Source organism: Coregonus clupeaformis, chromosome 36, assembly GCF_020615455.1.
Source record: "Coregonus clupeaformis isolate EN_2021a chromosome 36, ASM2061545v1, whole genome shotgun sequence".
NCBI classification, from domain to species: Eukaryota; Metazoa; Chordata; class Actinopteri; order Salmoniformes; family Salmonidae; genus Coregonus; species Coregonus clupeaformis.
Genome location: NC_059227.1, coordinates 16,542,816 through 16,568,460, shown reverse-complemented (window position 1 = coordinate 16,568,460; position 25,645 = coordinate 16,542,816). Strand labels below are relative to the sequence as shown.

At 41.1% G+C, this 25,645-nt stretch overlaps 1 protein-coding gene across 1 annotated transcript in view; it reads left to right on the top strand.

The window, feature by feature from the left end:
* Positions 1–1,803: 1,803 nt before the first annotated feature.
* The window catches only part of LOC121552836 (sodium/potassium/calcium exchanger 4-like), a 71,893-nt gene continuing 48,051 nt past the window's right edge, over positions 1,804–25,645 (top strand). Inside the window, exons 1-2 of the mRNA XM_041865903.2 lie at positions 1,804–3,371; positions 13,872–13,988. Coding sequence (XP_041721837.1) covers positions 3,215–3,371; positions 13,872–13,988 — 274 coding nt within the window. The 5' untranslated portion in view covers positions 1,804–3,214. The remainder of the gene's footprint in view (positions 3,372–13,871; positions 13,989–25,645) is intronic.

The following is a 25,645-nucleotide window of genomic DNA, read 5'->3' as shown; positions in this document are numbered from 1 at the left end:
ACACTATTATTCAACAATTGTCTTCACTATTATTCAACAATGTAAAAAATACTAAAAATAAAGAAAAATCCTTGAATGTGTAGGTGTGTCCATACTTTTGACTGGTACTGTATATATTTCAAAATATATATATTTTCCTTTATTATTTTCCCCTAACCCTACCATCCCTCCCCTAATTGGAGTAAACTAATGGACAACAACAGGTAGTCTTCTACTTCCAGCTTATACATACTATATACAGTGAGGGAATAAAGTATTTGATCCCCTGCTGATTTTGTACGTTTGCACACTGACAAAGACATGATCAGTCTATAATTTTAATGGTAGGTTTATTTGAACAGTGAGAGAGAGAATAACAACAAAAAACGCATGTCAAAAATGTTATAAATGTATTTGCATTTTAATGAGGGAAATAAGTATTTGACCCCTCTGCAAAACAAGACCGGCAAAACCCTTGTTGGCAATCACAGAGGTCAGACTTTTCTTGTAGTTGGCCACCAGGTTTACACACATCTCAGGAGGGATTTTGTCCCACTCCTCTTTGCAGATCTTCTCCAAGTCATTAAAGTTTCAAGCCTGACGTTTGGCAACTCGAACCTTCAGCTCCCTCCACAGATTTTCTATGGGATTAAGGTCTGGAGACTGGCTAGGCCACTCCAGGACCTTAATGTGCTTCTTCTTGAGCCACTCATTTGTTGCCTTGGCTGTGTGTTTTGGGTCATTGTCATGCTGACTATGGTCCCAGCTGCCTTGAGATCATTGACAAGATCATCCCGTGTAGTTCTGGGCTGATTCCTCACCGTTCTCATGATCATTGCAACTCCACGAGGTGAGATCTTGCATGGAGCCCCAGGCCGAGGGAGATTGACAGTTATTTTGTGTTTCTTCCATTTGCGAATAATCGCACCAACTGTTGTCACCTTCTCACCAACCTGCTTGGCGATGGTCTTGTAGCCGATTTCAGCCTTGTGTAGGTCTACAATCATGTCCCTGACATCCTTGGAGAGCTCTTTGGTCTTGGCCATGGTGGAGAGTTTGGAATCTGATTGACTGATTGCTTCTGTGGACAGGTGTCTTCTTATACAGGTAACAAACTGAGATTAGGAGCACTCCCTTTAAGAGTGTGCTCCTAATCTCAGCTCGTTACCTGTATAAAAGACACCTGGGAGCCAGAAATCTTTCTGATTGAGAGGGGGTCAAATACTTATTTCCCTCATTAAAATGCAAATCAATTTATAACATTTTTGACATGCGTTCTTCTGGATTTTTTTGTTGTTATTCTGTCTCTCACTGTTCAAATAGACCTACCATTAGAATTATACACTGATCATTTCTTAGTCAATGGGAAAACGTACAAAATCAGCAGGGGATCAAATACTTTTTTCCCTCACTGTAAATGCTAGGTTACACAGTTTCTTCTGATAACATCCTCCAGTATCACCATTTCCAAGCAAACAAAAACAGGGAGAAGAGAGAATCTGTAGACATCCTGAGATATGATTATCACTCGATTTACATCATTCGGTCTGGTTGGCTGATAGCCTATGCTCAGCAGCATTTTATAATTTATTTCCTTATAGAATCATTGCCGCGGGAAGGGTGCTGAAGGTGATGCAGCACCCCTGATACATTGAAATAAATGTGCCAAAATTATAGCATAAATTCTGTCTGAAATAAATTAATAATTCAGAATAGCCTACTACACCATGAGTAGGACTATTATTTAGCCACAGAGGATCAATAGCTTATTTTTAAAATAGCCTGGCTGTGGATTGCCTGTAGCCCAAGAACAAGACATAGCCTGCAGTCGGGAATGCGCCGCAAATCTGTCAGTGAACAGCATGCAGACAAAATATTTCAAATACAATGGAGGGAAAACACAGGTTGGAAAGCAAATGGCTCCTGCTGAAAAGAAAATACAAATCTGTCTGCTGTAGACTACCAAAATATTTGATAAACATCCAAATAGGCCTATTGAGCAAACATTGTTTAGGCTACAAGAGAGACAATATGTTGGCACAAGCGCATCGGCCATTGCCGGCCAGTGAGCTGCACATCATTGGGTGTGTCAGTGAAACTGGAAAACTTTTTTAGGACTATAATTTCCTCCTCCTATTGTACAATATGTGTCTAGGCCTAGGCTGTTGATGGATTCAATAGGAGGTTGTTTTTATTGATCTCAGTTTGTCAAAGCCTGTCATTTCAATCATTTGTGCAGTAGGCTATTAAAAAGATTATGCCAAAGTTTCCAGTCATGCAAAATGACATAGAATTGCATGAAATGTGATTTTATGTATGCAATGCTTTATAATAAAGGTGTTGTTTTTTTGTCAAAGAAACAGACGTTCGAGTTCGGAGTGGTCGATAAGCTGCTGTTGGGATTTCAGGTTGGATGGTCCAGTTGTTTTCAGTTCAGTTGTAACCGAGCTCTAGACAAGATAATTATCTATTGCTGCAAACTATCACGTGTCCGCACATGACACCCTCGGAAAAGTTGCAGTTGGAGGAATCCGTCGAGGTGTTTTAAATGGACCAAAGAACGTAGCCTAAAAGAAAACAACACCCGGAGCGACGAAGTTGATGATAGTCTTACCATCCGCGCGCTTATTCTTCTGCTCTACGAATTTAAGGGGAGGTGTTCGAACGATGTGACATGACTGCTACCCGAATGTAAAAATGAGGTTAACCTTGATGAAATCAGATTGCGCTCTTCCGCCGCGTATTAATTGAAACCAGTCGGGTACGTACAGTTCTACGGCCATATGCAGTTGAATCATTAACTGAAGAGGATGCTTTAAATGTACATTCAGTAGAACATTTAAGGCTACTTTGAAGGCAACCCGGAATAGCCCACAATTAATTTCAAATGCCATGGTAGCTTATTTGCTTAAACTTAAAGGGTAGAATCTGGGATTTGCGAGATAAATGCTTAATTGATTGGAGACCTTTGGAATTGACCGCCCTGTCATTGCCTGTTGTGCGGGCACGGAATTTTCACGCGCTGTTCTAGCAATCCAACAGCTGAACAGCATTGTCTCCGTGGCACATCCAAACTGACCGCTCCACTACTTCGCTTCTGCGCCCCAACCACTTGAAATGAGGACCGCGTCCGGATCCTGTTCTGTGTGAAGCGGCGAAAACGGTTAATTCCTTCGGACTCTCCCGTCCGCAGTGAGGCAAGGACAATACATCTCCGTTTGGCGAAGCTGCAGCCATGGACCAGGACGAGAACAAGAGCGTCTCGAAAAAGACCATAATCACAAATATTTTCAAAGTTCGCAAGAGGAGAGAAATGCTTTTCGTTCAAGTCTGTTTTCTCTGCAGTGTCCTCTGCATGACGTGGAGCATGTCAGTATTGCTGACAAAGACAGGTGAGTGTGAGCCGGGGAAACTGCTGAGAAACGTGGGGCAGGGAGGACGGAGCGGAACAGCTGAGAATTCTGCAGTGTAATCGTGCACCCGCTAGCCATTAATTATATACAGAGAATTGCCTTTCACCAGGCTCATAAAAATAGATTTTCAAGGACATGCAAGCAAAGAATTGTCCGAATCATTTATGGTGCGCTTCCCCCCAGCATTTCCAGATATTCATCTGCATCAAAACGATGGAGAGATAAGATGGAACCACTGATAAAGTGCATGGTTATTGCTCTTAATTATTCAGTGCAAAATGCTTAGTGATGTGATGGTTTATACCAATGTCGTGAGGTTTTGAGAAACTCTGCATTTAGTCTCAATGTAGACGCAGTGGCTGTAGCATGTTTGCCTCGGCATTATGACCCAACGCTCTCATGACAACTCCCATGTAGGGCCTACCTGTTAATTGTGAGGATACCTTATCTCTGTGATATGGGTCACTATCATTTTTCCTCATCGTGTTCGAGTATGCGTTAGTCTTTCCGTATGCCGCAGTGTGCGCGGCTGCAACACGTTTCTAATTTAAGAAGCGGGCAAGGTGTCTCACACCTCGACATCCATATACATCACCAAGAATGTAGGCTATCATGAAACCTCAACAATATTTTATCGTGTGTTGGTCGACATTTGGTTTGAGGTTGTCACCCAATGGCAAATGCCTGAGCCAGGCGCGAGAGCAACCAGCCTGGCGCATCAGTCACTCAGTGTTTGAGAGAGAATTAACGTAGGCATGTGGTAATGCTGGCATCATCGTGTTTCGCCCAGGGCTTCACACACAATTGCACACTGGACAGGGCCAGCTCTATTGGGGCCCCCCTATCCTGCAATACTACATATTTTGCCATGGGGCGGTGAACATTTAGCAATTTTATAACATTTCCAGAAATTCTACACATTTTGCCATGACTAATGCCAAGTTAAAATTATCTGAGTGAGAGTGGCTAACAAAATCAATGGGCGTCTGGGCCCCTGGGCACTTGCCCTTCATGCCTGGTCGTTAATTAAGCGGTGATAGCTGGCTAGACTAATTTACCAATCTAAAAAATGTTAGCTGACATTGGCTAATTGAGTGACTGACATAAGAGAATCTGCTGATGCACAACCACATTTTTAAACTTGCACCTTGTGTAGTCTACTATTCTAACTCTACAGTAAGTTGAGACCCTGACTGAGTTGCCCATTCCTGGGCTAGATGGTAGGCTACAGACTGAAGTGAATCATAAATCGTCTTGAGTCGTTTCGGGGATAATTTTTGTGTTGTAACTAACCCGAAACCTAACTATTGTCCTAACCTTAAACCTAATTCTCATAACCCGCTACATTATCCTAACCGGCTGTGTAAGTTCTAACCTGCTGGGCTTCCTGAGTGGCGCAGCGGTCTAAGGCACTGCATTGCAGTGCTAGAGGTGTCACTACAGATCTGGGTTCGATCCCAGGCTGTGTCGCAGCCAGCCGTGACCGGGAGACCCATGAGGCGGCACACAATTGGCCCAGCGTTGTCCGGGTTAAGGGAGGGTTTGGCTGGCTGGGATGTCCTTATACCATCGTGCTCTAGCGACTCCTGTGGCGTGCCGGGCGCATGCACGCTGACTTTGGTCACCAGTTGAATGGTGTTTCCTCCGACACATTGGTGCGGCTGGCTTCCGGGTAAAGCGGGCAGTGTGCCAAGAAACAGTGCGGCTTGGCAGGGCAGTGTTTCGGAGGACTCATGGCTCTCGATCTTCGCCTCTCCCGAGTTCTTACGGGAGTTGCAGCGATGGGACAAGACCGTAACTACCAATTGGATATCATGAAATTGGGGAGAAAAAAGGGTAAAAAGTACAACAAATATACCATGTAGTCTTCACCACTCATTTGGGACATTGCCTAAACATGGGGAGGTGTGTGGCTCTCTCTCTAATACATGATTCACAGCTGCTCAGGTGTGCTCTGTGTAAACCTTTTAAGGCAATAAACTTGATAGAAAAGCCCGTGGCATCGATTATTAGAAACATTTATTCTCCTGTCAAAATAGACTAGTGTAAATAGGATAATTTTGTTCAGAAAGTCAGCCTCGTCCAAAAGAGTTTGAGTTAGTCATGACTTACTTGAGGGATGGGTTGAGTAGGACAATGCTCACTTGCCCACTAATGGGATACACAGCTGCAATGATTGCGCTCTATCCAGTCCTACTGTATAACAGTGTGTGACAGACCTGCCGATCAGCGCAGCAGAGACATAAAAACACATCATGCACTTAACTTGAGAAATACTGCACCAAACACCTTAATGTAAAATTGCGCAAATGAAACTTCAGCAAAAACGTCAGTTTCTGGAGTTATCCTATATCCATTGACTGTTTTGAGGAAGTAATTCTGGCTTTGTAAGGTCTACACCTGTTGTATTCGGCGTATGTGGCAAATACAATGTTATTGTATTTGTTCCTATGGTGTCTCACGAGAGACAAACCTCTAACTGCCACATCAAACCACACCCAAGACTGAAATCTTGTTTTTCTTAATGAGCAACATGCGGAATCAGTGCGTTCAGTCGCTCTTTAAGTTTGATGGCTGACCATGTGCGTGACGTGCCCAAAAACCAAAGGACATGGGCCCCCACGCACCTGTCATAACTCACCTCAGGCACGTGTGAACATTCAGAATGAGTTGCTCACACATTAGCAAGATGTAATCAGACAAGTAGCCCTGTCAGTTTGCTTTTGAACAGAACATATGACTGATAAGGCCCACTTATAAGCACTGTCACTGACATTTTGTTATGACATGAATAGAGGTTTCACCCTAGATGAATTCTAAATGACCAATGGATGTCAGTCATCCTGTCTTTAGGCAGCAGTGTTTAGGATTGACACTAAGCTCGAAGAGCACAACTAAAACAAAGGACTGGAAGTTTTTTATAGGACTGTCTGGTTTAGGATTTCTGCTGTCACAATGGCACATCAGTCAGAATGCAATGAGGAGAGGGAGATGAGAAATCCAGGTTTAGGTGTATTTATTATTCGCAGTTGAACAGAGGCACATGGGGGGAGGGTTTGGATGGAGGTTAAGAGTTTGTGGCGGAAGGGCTGTGGCCTAGGGTAATTGGAAGCAATTGGAGTCCTATAGAGTGCCATTACCCTTCACAACACCACAACATGGGCCGTATGGTGTTTTCAAGACAACTCTGAACAAAAAAAAACTAGGTTAAATCATGACGTCAGTGATGTTCAGGTTGGAAATCTGAGCTCTAGAAAGATGCCAGAGTTTCCGACTTGGAATTCTGAGTTGAAAGACAGAGTTCCCAGCTGTCTTGAACGCTCTGATGTCGGAGATTTCCTAGTTCAGAGTTCCTAGTTCCCAGTTGTTTTGAACGCGGCAACAATCCTAACCATTATGAAACTTCTATTCGATCAAATAAGCCTCACGTAGCAAATTAGCGATTACATTTTTGGTTGACCAAATTCGACACTCATTGACCTCCATACAAATATTCCTCACTTCGTGGGCTTATTTTTCGTGTACAGATTTTGGGTGTAGAAACCTCTCGCTTCGCCTCTTCCTCTCTGCTGTGACCCTCCACCTCTCCAACCCAGTAGTGGAACATGTCCATCTGCGTCCACTCAGGCCCCTGAGCGCAGAAACCCACCACAAATCAGCTTATTATGGCATGTACTGTAGGCCGATTTCCACCCGCACTGATATATTGGAGTTTTTATTAATTACATTGGAAAACAACAAGAGGCTTAAAAGATTATTCTGGAATTATATCATACAGACGAGCTTGCCGCAAATCTCTTATCTCCAAAAGGCGGGCTCTACGGTGACCAAAGTTAAAGCTTTATTGTCAGTAATGGCTTGCCTTTTTTTGCATTTAATCAAGGTTGCATGACCTGTGTGCCGTGATTGGGGTATTTGATAAGAGAGCATGCTGTGTGAATGCCTACCATGATTGGACATGTCACGTTTGACCATCACCTTTTGTGAGGCAGATGTTGGAGGCAGGTGTTTGATCAGAGAGAAATACAGGTATAACCCCTCACCTCCCCTCCATTATCCTCCTGTATTCCTCCCCCCTGAACTCATCCGACTGCTCTCCATATTGCTCTCAATCCTGAACCACCATAAGAATAGGAACCAGGCATTCGTAATGTCATAATATGCCCATGTCCCTTCTCTGACTCCTGTTTTTATGGATGGGAGTACTCTGGGGTTGGTTGTCTGTGACAAATGTAGTGCCAACAGAATAAGGCCAGATGGATAGGAATTGAGCGATGGATTACTTAAGGGTTATGTCTCTCTGTCACCCTCCATTCTGATTGGAGCAGGGTATGTCTCCATGATGGGGAAGGTAGAGTATGTTTGAGAGTACGCCGGGTGGTTACAGAGCTAGGGCCAGGCCGGGTCTGACAGGTGTGTGTGCTGTAGGGTGATGGTGAGGGAGTAGGCGCTGGGACATCTCAGCAGTGTCAGGGCAGGGAGGCGGAGAGGAGCCGTGTTTGTGTGGGAGCCGCTCGTGGCACAGGAAGTTGGCAGAGATTGATGGGTGTCATTGGTTCATCTCCCTCGCCAGATGATTGGACCGAGTTGCAATATGATTATTGTCTCTCTCTGTCTTTCTGTGTCTCTCTGTGTGTGTGTGTGTGTGTGTGTGTTTGCAGTCCTAATAGGGCCCTATAAAATCTGTTTTTTATTTTTTTTGGCTGATTCTGTTTTGTTTTTTCCCAATTTCTGTTTTGTTTTTCCAGGTTTCAGTTTTCCCAGTATTTTTCAGGTTTTTGCTGACAAAATCACATTTTGATTTTTTTTGAGAAAAACAACACAATTTGATGTTCTAAGTCCACAACAATGCTTAAACCAGATCAGGAGACCACTTTTGAGGTCTGGGAAAAAAAGAAAGAAATGTAGATCTACATTTAGAATTGTGTGTGTAGTTACCCTTTAATGCAAGTGAGCACCAGCCAGAGATCAGTGTTTCTGTAGCGCTCATGTGATTGCAGAGTTTGTTAAACAAACGGCCACTGGATTGATGCAAATAATCATGATATCATTCTGCCAGGTATACAAGGGCTTCTTTGTAGTTAACATTTAATTGAGAAGGTTTTTGGGAAAGCCTTTCCATCTACCAGCAGACAGTTATCATTAGCATTAACGCTAATGGCTACACAACGTGTAGACCAGACATACGTATGCAAGCACCTCCCACAACACATCGATGGGGGCATTCCTGTTCCGTTTCAGAAAGTTGCATGTAAATATGAATCACTGATGCATTTTGTTCATGTCTTTTTTATTTTTATTTTTATTTTTTATGATTAACTTGGGCAAATTAATGCATTTTCCAATAACTTCAATACATTTAGTTTATTTCCTACTAAGTAAAAAATATAAACTGTAAACATTTACCTCGACCTTATGGCAAAATGTGTAGAATTGCAGGAAATTGCCTGTAAAACTGCTACATTTTCTCTCCGCCCCATGGAGAAATATGTAAAATTGCAGCAAACTTGCTGTAAAACGGCAACATTTTCTCTACGCCCCATTGCAAACTGCACAGAATTACACCCCCATCCCTGATCTACAGCTACCCTTTGGTCTCCCATCCAAGGTTTTACCCAAGCCCAGTCCTGCTTAGCTATGATATGTCACTGACTATTACCAAGAGCGTGATTGTTGAGAGATCCCCACTTAAAAACGAAATAGATTCACTGCTGCTATCGAAGTCATTCCAAAGGGTACATTTAACCATTCTTTATCAATCATCAATTATGCTATTTAGGCCTATATATTGTTTGAAAAGTCATCAACAGCAATTGTTTGAATTCAATCCAGAATTCAACAAAAAATTGACAATACAATAGGCCTAGGATTTCAAGCACTGGTTGATTTAAAATGTTATGATATTATTGAATTGTGTTTGGTTGTCAACGCAACCAAATATCAACATTTTGCCATCAGAACAGCCTTAATTCGTCGGGGCCTGGACTCTACAAGGTGTTGAAAGTGTTCCACAGGGATGCTGGCCCATGTTGACGTCAATGCTTCCCACAGTTATCAAGTTGGCTGGATGTCCTTTGGATGGTGGACCATTCTTGAGACACACGGGAAACTGTTGAGAGTGAAAAACCCAGCAACGTTGCAGTTCTTGACACAAACCGCTGCGCCTGGCACCTACTACCATACCCCGTTCAAAGGAACTTCAATTTTTTTGTCTTGCCCATTCACCCTCTGAATTGCACTCATACACAACTCAATAAAAATCTTTCTTTAATCTGTCTCATCCCCTTCATCTACTCTGATCTGAAGTGGATTGAACAAGTGACATCAATAAGGGATCATAGCTTTCACCTGGTCAGTCTATGTTATGGAAAGAGCAGGTGTTCTTAATGTTTTGTATACTCAGTGTATATGTTGGATTCACGTCTCCATCTCAACCAAAAATCTAAGTTAAAGTATAGTAATAAATCAAATCAAAGTGATTTAGTCCTACTATATAACTTAGATTTTTGGTTGAGACGTGAATCCAACATATCAATTATTCATTTGTAGACAAACTGGAATTAATGGCAGAATAAGTCAGTGGCACAGATGGAACTATCCAAGCAGAAGATGCATCTCCTTCAAATGTTGATATTTGGTTGCGTTGACAACCAAACACAACTCAATATCACTTTTGAAATACAACTAATAGCCTTTTTTAACTTGTCGACAAGTTAACAAATGATATGTTGGATTCATATCTCCAACTCAACCAAAAATAAAAGTTAAAGAATGGGATTAAGTCGGTGGCTCAGATGGAACTATCCAAGCAGTAGATGCATATCTTTTTAAATGTTGATATTTGGTTGCGTTGTCATCAAAACACAATTCAATATTACTTTTGTAATGCAGTAAATTCAGCTTAAAGTTAAGGCCATCTTACAAACCAATGTAACATTCAACCTTAAAATGAGTAACACATTCATGGCCACATTTTGAGGTTATTGCAACTATACATTTCTTATGTACACTACCGGTCAAAAGTTTTAGAACACCTACTCATTCAAGGGTTTGTCTTTATTTATTACATTGTAGAACAATAGTGAAGACATCAAAACTATGAAATCACACATATGGAATCATGTAGTAACCAAAAAAGTGTTAAACAAATCAAAATATATTTGAGATTCATCAAATAGCCACCCTTTGCCTTGATGACAGCTTTGCACACTCTTGGCATTCTCTCAACCAGCTTCACCTGGAATGCTTTTCCAATAGTCTTGAAGGAGTTCCCACATATGCTGAGCACTTGTTGGCTGCTTTTCCTTCACTCTGCGGTCTGACTCATCCCAAACCATCTCAATTTGGTTGAGGTCGGGGGATTGTGGAGGCCAGGTCATCTGATGCAGCACTCCATCACTCTCCTTCTTGGTAAAATAGCCCTTACACAGCCTGGAGGTGTGTTGGGTCATTGTCCTGTTGAAAAACAAATGCTAGTCCCACTAAGCCCAAACCAGATGGGATGGTGTATCGCTGCAGAATGCTGTGGGAGCCATGCTGGTTAAGTGTGCCTTGAATTCTAAATAAATCACAGACAGTGTCACCAGCAAAGTACCCCCACACCATAACACCTCCTCCTCCATGCTTTACGGTGGGAAATACACATGCAGAGATCATCCGTTCACCCACACTGTGTCTCACAAAGACAGCGGTTGGAACCAAAAATCTCTAATTTGGACTCCAGACCAAATTACACATTTCCACCGGTCTATTCTTATTGGTGTGCTTTAGTAGTGGTTTCTTTGCAGCAATTCGTCCATGAAGGCCTGATTCACACAGTCTCTTCTGAACAGTTGATGTTTAGATGTCTGATTCTTGAACTCTGTGAAGCATTTATTTGGCCTGCAATTTCTGAGGCTAGTAACTCTAATGAACTTATCCTCGGGAGCAGAGGTAAATCTGGGTCTTCCATTCCTGTGGCGGTCCTCATGAGAGACAGTTTTATCATAGCGCTTGATGGTTTTTGTGACTGCACTTAAAGAAACATTGAAAGTTCTTTAATTGAAACACAATCCAGGTGACTACCTCATGAAGCTGGTTGAGAGCATGCCAAGAGTGTGCAAAGCTGTGTGTATGTATATGTGTGTATATATATATATATATATATATATAAAAATTAACACTTTTTTGGTTACTACATGATTCCATATTTGTTATTTCATAGTTTTGATGTCTTCACTATTATTCTACAATGTAGAAAATAGTAAAAATAAAGAAAAACCCTTGAATGAGTAGGTGTTCTAAAACCTTTGACCGGTAGTGTAATCATCTAAAATGTGCATGTTCAAGATACAGCAGTATGCATAGGTCATCATCGCAGTTCTGTGGAGATCTTCACAATTGCTGGAATAATCGGTGCAGAATCACTTGCAGAATGCACTTTTAATGTAATCTCAACTGCAATCCAGGTCATTTGGTTCTGCTATTAGATGAAGCACCGTGATATCACATTTAATCTGTATACATATTCAAAATATCTGACATTGTATTCTCATTTGAACTTTGCTGTGCTTTTAAATGGTTGAAAGTGCAGTGATAGACATTTGGGTGACAACTAAACCAAAAATCAGACTTTGTTTTTCCATTGGAATTTGGTTGTGCTTTGAGATGGTTGAAAGCATAGTGACAACACATTGGAGATTCAACTAACTTTTGACTGTCTTTTTGAGTGGGTGAATATAGGTTGTGATCTCATTGATCAACGTGTCAACCAAATATTACCCAATTATCCATGTCGAAATTACGTAGGCTAATGTCTTTGTTTTCTGCCTCAGGAAAGCAAATTCGTTTTGGTTTTTAAGCCCCTTGCTCTGTAACCTAGCTTGTTCTGCCTTGCAATTATCATGGTTTCATCCCGAGGCTTCTATCTCCTATAGAATTCAGACGTCGTAACGCATCTTAATGTCTTACCTCAAAGCTTGAGTCTGGTTGGTCTGTTCAGTTCTTGACCGTGACTTGACCAAAAATCTATACCCTAGGGTAAAGGTTAGTTAGTCAGTGATTCGGTTAAGACACTAATCCTTTTCTGTTGGTGGTTGAAATCAGTGAGCCTATACTCTAACTAGGGTCCAACACTGACATCTTGCACATTCCAATCTCATTGAAAACCTTTGAGAAATGACTTAACAAAAGCCACAAGCATCGCAAGTTGGCCGTGTGTATGGGTGATTTGCATCCAGTAATTGGGAATTAAGCAGTTCTCATTTTGTATTCATCCCACTTGAAACCCTTAACATTCAAACCTGAAAGGAAGGGGGAAATTAATTGTAATGAAACCTACTCCATCCTACAATGTGATTCATTATCAATCTAGTTTGTGGTAGAATTTCCATGCGTATCAATTTCATTTCAAATGATCAGCATTCAAATCATTGTCACGATTTATGAATGCATCAGTATTTTTTTGCACCTTTTTCATAGATACATTGGTTATGTCTCGTTCTATGTTACTTAGTGGTGGGAAAAAGTACTCAATTGTCATACGTGAGTAAAAGTAAAGATACCTTAATAGAAAATGACACAGTCACCCAGTAAAATAGTACTTGAGTAAAAGTCTAAAAGTATCTGCTTTTAAATGTACTTAAGTACAGTGGTGGAAAAAGTAAAAAATGATCATACTTGAGTAAAAAGTAAATGCTATACATAAAATTCCTTATATTAAGCAAACCAGATGGCACAATGTTATTGTTTTTATCTATTATTATTTACAAAAATGCAGTATTTGTGTTTAGTGAGTTAACCAGACCAGAGGCAGTAGGGATGACAACGCTTTATATTGCTAGGTGCATGAATTCAACCATATTGCTGTCCTGCTTGAGCATTCGAAATGTAAAAAGTACTTTTGGGTGTCAAGGAAAATGTATGGGAGTAAAAATAACATTTTCTTTAGGAAAGTAGTGGAGTAGAAGTTGTCAAAAATATAAATAGTAAAGTACAGATACTACTTTTTTTTTTTTTTTTTTTGTGACGAGGTGTGAAAGGAGTCAGGCGCAGGAGGTAAAATACCGAAGTCCAGAGTTTATTCCGTTTACATAAATCAAACGCACCAAGCGTCAAACGAAACTATACAAGGGAAAACATCCACCTTGGCAATAACACAGTGAAATGTAGCTCAACCGAGCTACACGCTCTCACAACAAACAATCACTCACAAAGACAAGGGGAACAGAGGGAACACTTATACACATACTAATTAGGGGAGTGTGTGATTGACAAGACATAACAAGTGGAGTGATGAGAATGGGATCGGCAGTAGCTAGTACTCCGGTGACAACGAACGCCAAAGCCTGCCCGAACCAGGAGGGGGGGCAGCCTCGGCGGAAGTCGTGACAATTTTAAAGTATATTTACTTAAGTACTTTATACCACTGATGTTACTCTACTTATTTATGTAACGTGGCTATGGTTTTTTTTATGAGCAAGGATGCCTCTTTTCTTCCAGGGCATGGAATAACATTAAAAAATGGACACGAGAAGTATGAACATTGGGGAAGGAGGCTCATGGGACATGAACCCGACAACGACAACGAGACAGAGTCGAAGAACTGCACAGAGCCAGGTATGCTTCCATCACTGGGGAAAAATACTGCCGACCATGGCCATAGTTTTGTATTTATTATTTGAACCCTGATTACTGTTATGTAGAGCTTGCCAGCTTGTAGTCCTAAAAAACGTAAATTAGTTACCTCTGGTTTGTTCAGCCATTCCTATGGGGGAGATTAATGGGGAAAGAATGAGGTTTTGGGATAAATGCTGAAAATAAGGTCTGAGGTTAACACAGGCTTAGGAGATCTTTTACGTTTTGTTCTGAGATAATATCAGTCAGTTAACATGACCTTTATGAATTATGAAGCCTTTATGCTTTATGTTCTTGTTTTGATTACATACCCACATGAAAAAATACTATAGTATACTATGATATAAATACTATAGTATAACACTGTAGTATTTTTGCAGGCTTTACTGTAGTATTCATCAGGGTTACCCAACTGGCGGCCCATTTTATTTGCCCCCCCACAAGTTTTCTGAGCAAAATGTTTTTAAGTATTTACATTTTTTAGAGTTTTCATTGTTGGACATAAAAGATTGTAAAAACACCAGTTATTTTAATTTTGGAAATCTGTTCCCAAGTATTCCCATGCATAATAGAGACACATGATCGTATACAAATGTAAGCAACGTTTGAAATTATCATGTTTTTGTCAAATATTATATCTGTTTGTGATCAAATTGCAGTCTACAAATGATTTGTAATTATGTTCCGGACCCTCGACCATCCGCTCACGAAAAAATCGGCCCGCGGCTGAATCTAGTTGATGATCCCTGCTGACATGCAGTAATGTTAAATAATGGTGTAATAGCTTACAGCATGTTGTATTAATTGTGATAGGCTCACGTTTTACCGGTACTGCGTACCCCCACTATTTATTTTAACGGGACGCCGTACCGGACCGTACTGCCTTACTTTAACCCCAGAATGTGCTACAGCGACAAAATCACTCTCTCCTGCTGCGCTACGATGATAGTCGCTGTGATGTAGGGTTCAGCCAGGGGTTGATGAACAGTCGGAAGTGTGAATGAAATGGTAGGAGGGACATCCCAGCTTCAAGTGGTGTCAGATTTCACATCCTGCTTCACAAAGGCAAAAGAGACATACTACTGTGTCCGTGAGAATCAGGGCTACCGCTCAATGCAAGCTATTTCCATCTATGGTGTCCACCGATCAATTTATAAGCGGAAACGTAGGTCGGAACCGGTACCAGAACCACGCAGATCCCTAAAACAGAGGACTTTACATTTTTTAACACTCGGAGGGTGACACAAGGTAACAGACACTTTGGAAGGTAGTGTTGCCGGCTATTTATAGTTTCTTTGTGACACATATGGCCCAATGGAGATTGAGTGTCTCTTTCTCATTGCCGGCCACAGACAACAGAATCTTTTGAGGGCCTCACTGAAAGTGTTGAGGGTTGAAGCAACCTCTTATAAGAGGACGTTTTGAAGTGTTTTTAAAAAATGCAGTAGGGTCCTTTTGAGACGCGTGCCAGTTGACAAGATTATGTGCTGGAAATGTTACTACTTCTAATCCCGAGGGGGATTACCTATTTATTTATCTTCTTGCCCACTGCAGGCAGACTGCCCCAATCATTCCTCCTCTCTTTTGTACTACCCTTATCCTGGCAAACAATATGTTTTTATAAACTAAAATCATGGCTATTTTCCACGCTGCGCTCATTTGAGACCACGGTTTTGTTTCCAGGAATAGGCTCAGTATGACCGAGACGCCCACCTAACATCCTAGCGTCTCCCCAAGCACTCCCCCTCTGCCTTGGACACCTGGGGCAGAGCAGGGAGAGTTGGGGATGGCACCAGGGTAGTCTATAGATGGATGAGAATGATCATTATCCTAGGCCTTTTTCCTGTTGGTCTTTTAAACGATTGAATTTCTTTCAGGCCCACCTAACATCCTAGAATTTCTTTCAGGCCCACCTAACATCCTAGCGTCTCCCCAAGCACTCCCCCTCTGCCTTGGACACCTGGGGCAGAGCAGGGAGAGTTGGGGATGGCACCAGGGTAGTCTATAGATGGATGAGAATGATCATTATCCTAGGCCTTTTTCCTGTTGGTCTTTTAAACGATTGAATTTCTTTCAGGCCCCCAATGCTAATTTAAAGCTGCAGACTTGACACTGTATTGGTGTGGGGGAGAAGGAACGCAAGGTTAAATCGCAGGAGGAATATATTGGCCAAAAACATGTACTTTTTTTCCCCAGTAGCATAATTAATATTCTATGGTGCATTAGAACTGAATGCTAGTTTCAAATACATGCAACTTAAAAGTTGCACATCAGAGCAACCTTGAGGGAATCTTATTTGGGTCAGAAAAGGATGATCATATGATAGGGAAGATATCCAAAACCTTGCAGAGAGCATATCCAACTGACAATGTCTTAGATTTTTTTTTTTTACTATTGGAACCAAGACTTGAAAATAACTGATGTTTGCACAAGATGGAGGGAATGTTGAAGCATATGTCACAAAATTACAGTTAACAAAAATGTACACTTAATCCATTATAAACTAATGTATAGAATTTATTATACAAGAGACAAAATTTACAAATTTTACAGCACAACGGCAGAGTCATGTCTTAAGTGTAAAACCAATAATGACTCAATAATCCATGCTTTCTGGGAATGCAATGAAGTCCAAAAGTTATGGGCGGAGCTAGAAAGTTGGCTGTCAGAGGTATTACAATGTAAACCTTTATTCCGTCTGTCTGCATATTTCAAGACCTGGCATATGGGAGTGCAGTGAGATACCCAATGGGCTGGACACTTCTCTTCTCATCACTCATCTTGAAATAACAAATACTAAAAACGTGGAAATCAATCCGCCATCATTAACACATCAAATGATTTATTATTGAAATAGCATGGGTGACCGAGAAAAAACAAATTGGTACAATTAAGTGGCAAAAAATAATGCAGGCACTAGGGATTGAGGTGTGAGCATGTGGGACTGGGCAGATGAAATGTAGTCATTGTTTGTGTGCGTCTCTAAGTTGTTGTTCGTATGTATACGTCTGTATCTGGAGTAAACATTTTTTAAATAAAAATAGATTTGAATGCTAAAAAGCAAAGTAGAACTGAACAATAAAGGAAAGGTTTTATTATGGCTTGGTTTCTAGTATGTAATAATCCCCGGGGGGATTTTTTGATTACAGTGGTTTTAGATACTGCATCACACTAATCTGGAAGAGGGAACAAGGGAGGGAGGGATGTGGCGGCGTAGAGGTGTGTATGTTGTGTTTTTTTGGCAGAGGTGGCGTGAGAGGAGAAGGTGAGTCACACTGCCCCAAAAACTGAAACGTCATGGCGCTGGCATCCTTCAAACGGCTGTGTCTGCGTTTTTTGTGTGTTGTGTGTGTATGTATATACATATACAGTAACAGTCAAAAGTTTGGACACACCTACTCATTCAAGGGTTTTTCTTTATTTTTTACTTTTTTCTACATTGTAGAATAATAGTGAAGAAATAAAAAATATGAAATAACACATATGGAATCATGTAGTAACCAAAAAAGTGTTAAACAAATCAAAATATATTTTAGATTCTTCAAAGTAGCCACCCTTTGCCTTGATGACAGCTTTGCACACTCTTGGCATTCTCTCAACCAGCTTCACCTGGAATGCTTTTCCAACAGTCTTGAAGGAGTTCCCACATATGCTGAGCACTTGTTGGCTGCTTTTCCTTCACTCTGCGGTCCAACTCATCACAATTGGGTTGAGGTCGGGTGATTGTGGAGGCCAGGTCATCTGATGCAGCACTCCATCCCTCTCCTTCTTGGTCAAATAGCCTTTACACAACCTGGAGGTGTGTTGGGTCATTGTCCTGTTGAAAAACAAATGCTAGTCCCACTAAGCCCAAACCAGATGGGATGGCGTATCGCTGCAGAATGCTGTGGTATCCATTGCTGGTTAAGTGTGCCTTGAATTGTAAATAAATCACAGACAGTGTCAACAGCAAGGCACCCCCACACCATCACACCACCTCCTCCATGCTTCACAGTGGGAACCACACATGCGGAGATCATCCATTCACCTACTCTGCGTCTCACAAAGACACGGCGGTTGGAACCAAAAATCTCAAATTTGGACTCATCAGACCAAAGGACAGATTTCCACCTGTCTAATGTCCATTGCTCGTGTTTCTTGGCCCAAGCAAGTCTCTTCTTATTGGTGTCCTTTTAATAGTGGTTTCTTTGCACCAATTCGACCGTGAAGGCCTGATTCACACAGTCTCCTCTGAACAGTTGATGTTGAGATGCGTCTTACTTGAACTCTTTGAAGCATTTATTTGGGCTGCAATTTCTGAGGCTGGTAACTCTAATGAACTTATCCTCTACAGCAGCGGTAACTCTGGGTCTTCCTTTCCTGTGGCGGTCCTCATGAGAGCCAATTTCATCATAGCCCTTGATGGTTTTTGCGACTGCACTTGAAGAAACTTTCGAAGTTCTTGAAATGTTCCGTACTGAGTGACCTTCATGTCTTAAAGTAATGATGGACTGTTGTTTTTCTTTGCTTATTGAGCAGTTTTTGCCATAATATGGACTTGGTATTATACAAACAAGGGCTATTTTCTGTATACCAACCCTACCTTGTCACAACACAACTGATTGGCTCAAACGCATTAAGAAGGAAAGAAATCCCACAAATTAACTTTTACAAGGCACACCTGTTAATTGAAATGCATTCCAGGTGACTACCTCATGAAGTTGGTTGAGAGATTGCCAATAGTGTGCAAAGCTGTCATCAAGGCAAAGGGTGGCTACTTGGAAGAATCTCAAATATATATTTTGATGTCTTCATTATTATTTTTATTATTATTATTATTATTATTATTATTATACAATGTAGAAAATTGTAAAAAATAAAGAAAAACCCTGGAATAAGTAGGTGGGTCCAAACTTTTGACTGGTACTGTATATGTATTTGTATATATTTACATTTACATTTTAGTCATTTAGCAGACGCTCTTATCCAGAGTGACTTACAGTTAGTGAATGCATTCAGTGCCTTCGGAAATTATTTAGACCCCTTGACTTTTTCCCAAAAAAATTACGTTACAGCCTTTTTCTAAAATTGATTAAATTTCCCTCATCAATCTACACATAATACCACATAATGACAAAGCAAAAACAGGTTTCTATAAATGTTTGCTAATTTATAAAAAAAAACATTTACGTAAGTATTCAGACCCTTTACTCAGTACTTTGTTGAAGCACCTTTGGCAGCAATTACAGCATTGAGTCTTCTTGGGTATGACGCTACAAGCTTGATACACCTGTATCTGGGGAGTTTCTCCCATTGTTCTCTGCAGATCCTCTCAAGCTCTTTCAGGTTTGATGCACAGCTATTTTCAGGTCTCTCCAGAGATGTTAGATCGGGTTCAAGTCCGGGCTCTGGCTGGGGTACTCGAGGACATTCAGAGACTTGTCCCAAAGCCACTCCTGCGTTGTCTTGGCTGTGCGTTTAGAGTTGTTGTCTTGTTTTCATCAAGGATCTCTCTGTACTTTGCTCCATTTATTTTACCCTCGCTCCTGACTAGTCTCCCAGTCCCTACCGCTGAAAAACATCCCCACAGCATGATGCTACCACCACCATACTTCACCGTAGGGATGGTGCCAGGTTTCCTTCAGACGTGACCCTTGGCATTCAGGCCAAAAAGTTCAATCTTGGTTTCTTCAGACCAGATAATCTTATTTCTCATGGTTTGAGAGTCTTTAGGTGCTTTTTGGGAAACTCCAAGCAGGCTTTCATGTACATTTTACTGAGGAGTGGCTTCGGTCTAGCCACTCTACCATAAAGGCCTGATCGGTGGAGTGCTGCAGAGATGGTTGTCCTTCTGGAAGGTTCTCCCATCTCCACAGAGGAACTCTAGAGCTCTGTCAGTGACCATTGGGTTCTTGGTCACCTCCCTGACCAAGGCCCTTCTCCCCTGATTGCTCAGTTTGGCCGGGTGGAAAGCTCTAGGAAGAGTCTTGGTGGTTCCAAACTTCTTCCATTTAAGAATGATGGCCACTGTTCTTGGGGACCTTCAATGCTGCAGAAATGTTTTGGTACCCTTCCTCAGATCTGTGGCTCGACACAATCCTGTCTCGGAGCTCTACGGACAATTCCTTCGACCTCATGGCTTGGTTTTTGCTCTGACATGCACTGTCAACTGTGGAACCTTTATATAGATGGGTGTGTGCCATTCCAAATCATGTCCAATCAATTTCATTTACCACAGGTGGTCTCCAAAAAGTTGTAGAAACATCTCAAAGATGATCAATGGAAACGGGATGCACCTGAGCTCAGTTTCGAGTCTCATAGCAAAGGGTCTGAAGACTTATGTAAGTAAGGTATTTCTGTTTTTTACATTTAATACATTTGCAAAACGTTCTAAAAACCTGTTATTCTGTGGTATTGTGTGTAGATTTCTGAGGATTCTTATTTATTTAATCCATTTTAGAATAAGGCTGTAACGTAACAAAATGTGGAAAAATTCAAGGGGTCTGAAGGCACTGTATATACTTCCCGAAGGCACTGTATATGTATTAGTATATGTGCGTGTGTGTGTCTGTTAGAGAGACAGGGCTGGAGAAAATGAGGTGCAGTAGAGGCTGTAGTGTTGGGATAATTGATTTATGGGGCGAGTGCCAGGGCCGGTGCCGGGTGGCGAAGAGAAACGGTAACCTGCTTACCCACCCTCGGTGGCGAGTCACGCAGGTTAGTCCATTTTGGGGAAACACCAGAAGGCATTTTAAAAGGGGAATTACACAAGCAGAGGATTATGCTGCTACCTCATAATGGAAGCTGACCTTGCTTCTGCTTCTTGCTCACAAGCCAACAGGAAAAACAATACAGGGCCCTGTTAATTTGCCACCAAACTGTGGGGGGGTGTTGCTTAACTCAATATTAGGAAGGTGTTGCTAATATTTGGCAAACTCAGAGTACTTGTTGAACATAGCTATAACCATCAGTCTTGCGCGTTTTCATGGCCACTCACTCACTTAAGTTTGTCAAGGTATTGACATCAGCGTTAAGAAATTGCTCTATTGCAAACGCTAATTTCCTTTTTTCCGTTGCAAAATGTTTTAAAATGTTGGGTGCCCTATTGAACAGAACCCAGTAGAGAGAATGGGGGGGTGTGAGTGAGTGTACCAGGAGGGTGAAAAGATTTGGCATGGGCCCTCTAATCCTCAAAGTTCTACAGCTACACCATTGAGAGCATCTTGACTGGCTGCGTCAACTGTTGGTATGGCAACAGCAAGACAACTGACCGCAAGGCGCTACAGAGAGTGGTGAGTACGGCCCAGTACATCACTGGCCCCCAGCGCCATGCCATCCAGGACCTCTATACGAGGCGGTGTCAGAGCTCAGAGGAATTCCCAAAACATTTTCAAAGACTCCAGCCACCCAAGACTGTTCTCTGCTAGTTCATGGCAAGCCGTACAAATGCACCAAGTCTGCAACCAAAAGGATCCTGAACAACTTCTACCCCCCATGCCTTAAGACTGCTAAATAGCTTATCAAATGGCTACCCAGACAACCTGCATTGAACCTTTTTTGCACGAAGTCTCTTGCACTGACTCTATGTGCACACACTGGACTCTACCCACACACTCACACATACTTACACTGACACCCCAACACACACACTACATACGCCCACACACACATAACATGCGCACACATGCATACTGACGCCACACACTTTCACACTCACCACATACGGTGCTGCTACTGTCTATTATTTTGCCTAGTCACTTTACCCCTACATACATGCCTTCAGAAATTATTCACCCTCCTTGACTTTCTCCACATTTTGTTGTGTTACAGCCTGATTTTTAAATAGATTACATTTAGATTTTGTGTCGCTGATCTACACACAATACCCCATAATGTCAAAGTGGAATTATATATATTTTTAATGTTTACAAATTAATTTAGCTGAAATGTCTTGAGTCAATAAGTAACATAAATTGCATGGACTCACTGTGTGCAATAATTGTATTCAACATTATTTTTGAATGACCAAGTCATCTCTGTATCCCACACAAACAATTATCTGTAAGGTCCCTCAGTCGAGCAGTGCATTTCAAACACAGATTCAACCACAAAGACCAGGGAGGTTTTCCAATGCCTCACAAAGAAGGGCACCTATTGGTAGATGGGTAAAAATCAAAAAAGCAGATATTGAATATCCCTTTGAGCATGGTGAAGTCATTAATTACACTTTGGATGGTGTATTAATACACACAGTCACTACAACGGATACAGTTGTCCTTCCTAACTCAGTTGCCGGAGAGGAAGGAAACCTCTCAGGGATTTCACCATGAGGCCAATGGTGACTTTAAAACAGCTACAGAGTTTAATGGCTGTGATAGGAGATAGCTGAGGATGGATCAACAACATTGTAGTTACGCCACAATACTTGTAAGAGTGTGATTTGAAGGAGTCAGGCGCAGGAGGGTAAATCACTGAATACAGAGTTTATTCCGTCGTACACAGTTACGCTAGATAGCATCAACAGTCCAGTGCGCTAAACAGGCGCACTGGAACAAATACAGGCACACAGGGAAAATATACCCCGGTAATACAACGTACAGGTAGCTCCACCGAGCTATTATCATCTCACATGAAACAATCACCCACAAGGACAAGGGGGCAGAGGGAACACTTATACATGTATTAATGAGGGGAATATGAACCAGGTGTGTGTAATTGACAAGACAATTGGAATAATGAGATATGGAGCGGCAGTGGCTAGAAGGCCAGTGACGACGAATGCCGAAGCCTGCCCGAACAAGGAGGGGAGGCAGCTTCGGACGAAGTTGTGACAATACTAACCTAATTGACAGAGTGAAAAGAAGAGAGCCTGTACAAAAATATTCCAAAACACACATCCTGTTTGCAACAAGGCACTAAAGTAATACTGCAAAAAACTCTGTCCTGAATACAAAGTGTTATCTTTGGAGCAAATCCAATACAACACATTACTCAGTACCACTCTTCACATTTTCAAGCATAGTGGAGGCTGCATCATGTTATGGGTATGCTTTCTATTGTTAAGGACTGGGGAGTTTTTCAAGATAAAAAAATAAACAGAATGGAGCTAAGCACAGGCAAAATCCTAGAGGAAAACCTGGTTCAGTCTGCTTTCGATCAGACACTGGGAGATGAATTCACCTTTCAGCAGTACAACCTAAAACCCAAGGCCAAATCTACACTGGGGTCGCTTACCAAGAAGACGGTGAATGTTCCTGAGTGGCCTATAGCAAGACCTGAAAATGGTTGTCTAGCAATGATCAACAATCGATTTGACAGAGCCTGAAGAATTTTTGAAAAGAATAATGGGCAAATGTTGCACAATCCAGCTGTGGAAAGCTCTTAGAGACTTACCCAGAAAGACTCTCAGCTGTAATCGCTGCCAAAGGTGCTTCTACAAAGTATTGACTCGGGTGTGAATACTTACGTAAATGAGATTTCTGTATTTAATTGTCAATAATTTTGCAAACATTTCTAAAAACATGTTTTCACTTTGTCATTATGGGGTATTGTGTGTAGATGGGTGTGAATTATTATTATTATTATTATTATTATTTTTTTTTTACCATGTTGAATTCAGGCTGTAACACAACAAGTACCTCATACCCCTGCACAACAACTCGGTACTGGTAGTCCCTGTATATAGCATGTTATTTTTACTCATTATTGTTATTCACTGTGTTTCTATTCTATTACATTGGTTATCTTTAACTCTGCATTGTTGGAAAAGGACCCTTAAGTATTTCACTGTTAGTCTACACCTGTTGTTTATGAAGCATGTGACAAATAACATTTGATATGACTGTCTCTCTCTCTCTCATCTACAGTATATGGTCCAACACGCCTGTATCAGCCTCATGTATATATTTATATTCCAGTGGTGGTCCCTGAGGGGGAGTAGGTGTTTTGCCTATTGCCCCGTTACGCCGCTGAATGCATGCATTCCACAGCGGTGCCCCCTTTAGGTTATTGAAGCAGCAATCTTCTGGTCCAACAAGTCTGCTTCCCTTCTCGCCGCTACATCTACCTTACCCTGGCACTCTATTGCCATGTACCCTACTCTTGCACATTATTGTTATGTTCGCTATGTAGCCCCTAGGGCTGGGCGAAATGGCCAAAATATAATATCACATTATTTTATATTTATTAATAATAAAAGTTCTAAATATGCTTTGAGTAGTTCATTACCTTAGGGTGGCAACACATACATTATAAGGGATTTCAATGGGTCTTCCCCATTCTGATTGTTTTATACTGTTCAATCCAACTTCAAACCAAAATAATTTTAAGCATTTTCATCAATTTCTGTATTTCCTGCACTTTTGTTATTATTTCCACACTGTGCTACGCAGGGCTGTATGATATGGGCAAAAAATCTAGGGTTAGTTAATTGGTGAACTGTTGGAATCATGAAAATATAATTATTTTTCTAATTCTAAAGTTGGAATATAGTGGGAAGCAACTTGAATACATTGTTGTCTGACATGACGACAAATAAATAAGCCAGGGAGGAATTATTGACAGGTTAGTAACCAAATTGTTGGGACGTTTGACTTTCAGAAAAACATATTGGTCAAGCTCAAGCACATGTATATATTTTAGGTGCATTTTCCAACCTGTTAGGTGCCTAATTGAGCTAGTATAATGGTGAACACTTGAACAGGAGTTTTTGGCCAATTTGCTGCAAATTTGCGGCAAGCTCATATTTTCACGTGCAAATTAGTTTTGTGGCAAACTGTTGCAGTAAACTTGCGGCAACTTGTAAACTTCTGGCAAACAATTCTGGGAAACTTTTGGTGAACATTCTGTTTGCTGCAAACTCCATATGAATATGCAATATAACTTACAGGGAAAAAACGAATGTAGTTAATATACTAAACAACATGTATTCAATGTCTAACAGATAAAAATAAATCCAATAAAACTTGAAATCATCAGCATGGTAATGAAGAAAATAGCAAAGACTGGATATTTCTCAAATAAATTGTTTTATCTTTTTATGTAGCTACAACATTAACATGGGAGAAATGTGAACAATATGGGGATGTTGACCTTAGGACGTTTAAAGGGACAACTACAGAATGATTTACATGATCTAAGTGATAACTGAGCAATAGATTAAACAATGGACGTTTTTAAAAGATAATTTAAATAATTAAAACAACAAAAACGAAATTAAACCCAGTACAGAACTCTTGCCTTTTTGCTTGAACTCTGGAGATGTGTAAGTCCTTCGTCCAAACCTTGTAGAATGCATGCACTGAAACAACCAGAAAACAAAACAAAATTAGGATACTGAAAACAAGTACTGAAAACAATATTTTGGCATCTTCAAAAGTAGAAATTGAGTTATGCTTAATGGCAATTCATATTATTTTTCCAAAATGAATTATTGTTACTAAATGCTGGGTAAAAAATAACCCAATTTGGGTAATTTTGATAACCCAAACACAGCCTTGGGTTAATTCAATCCAGCGGGTTTGGGTTGTGCTTATAACCCAACACCTTGGGTTGAGTGCTTGACCCAACTGCTGGGTAAATTAGATTATATTGCTGGGTTAAAACAACACAGTCTGTTGGGTTGTGACATAAACCCAGCACATTGCGTTGGGGGATTGACC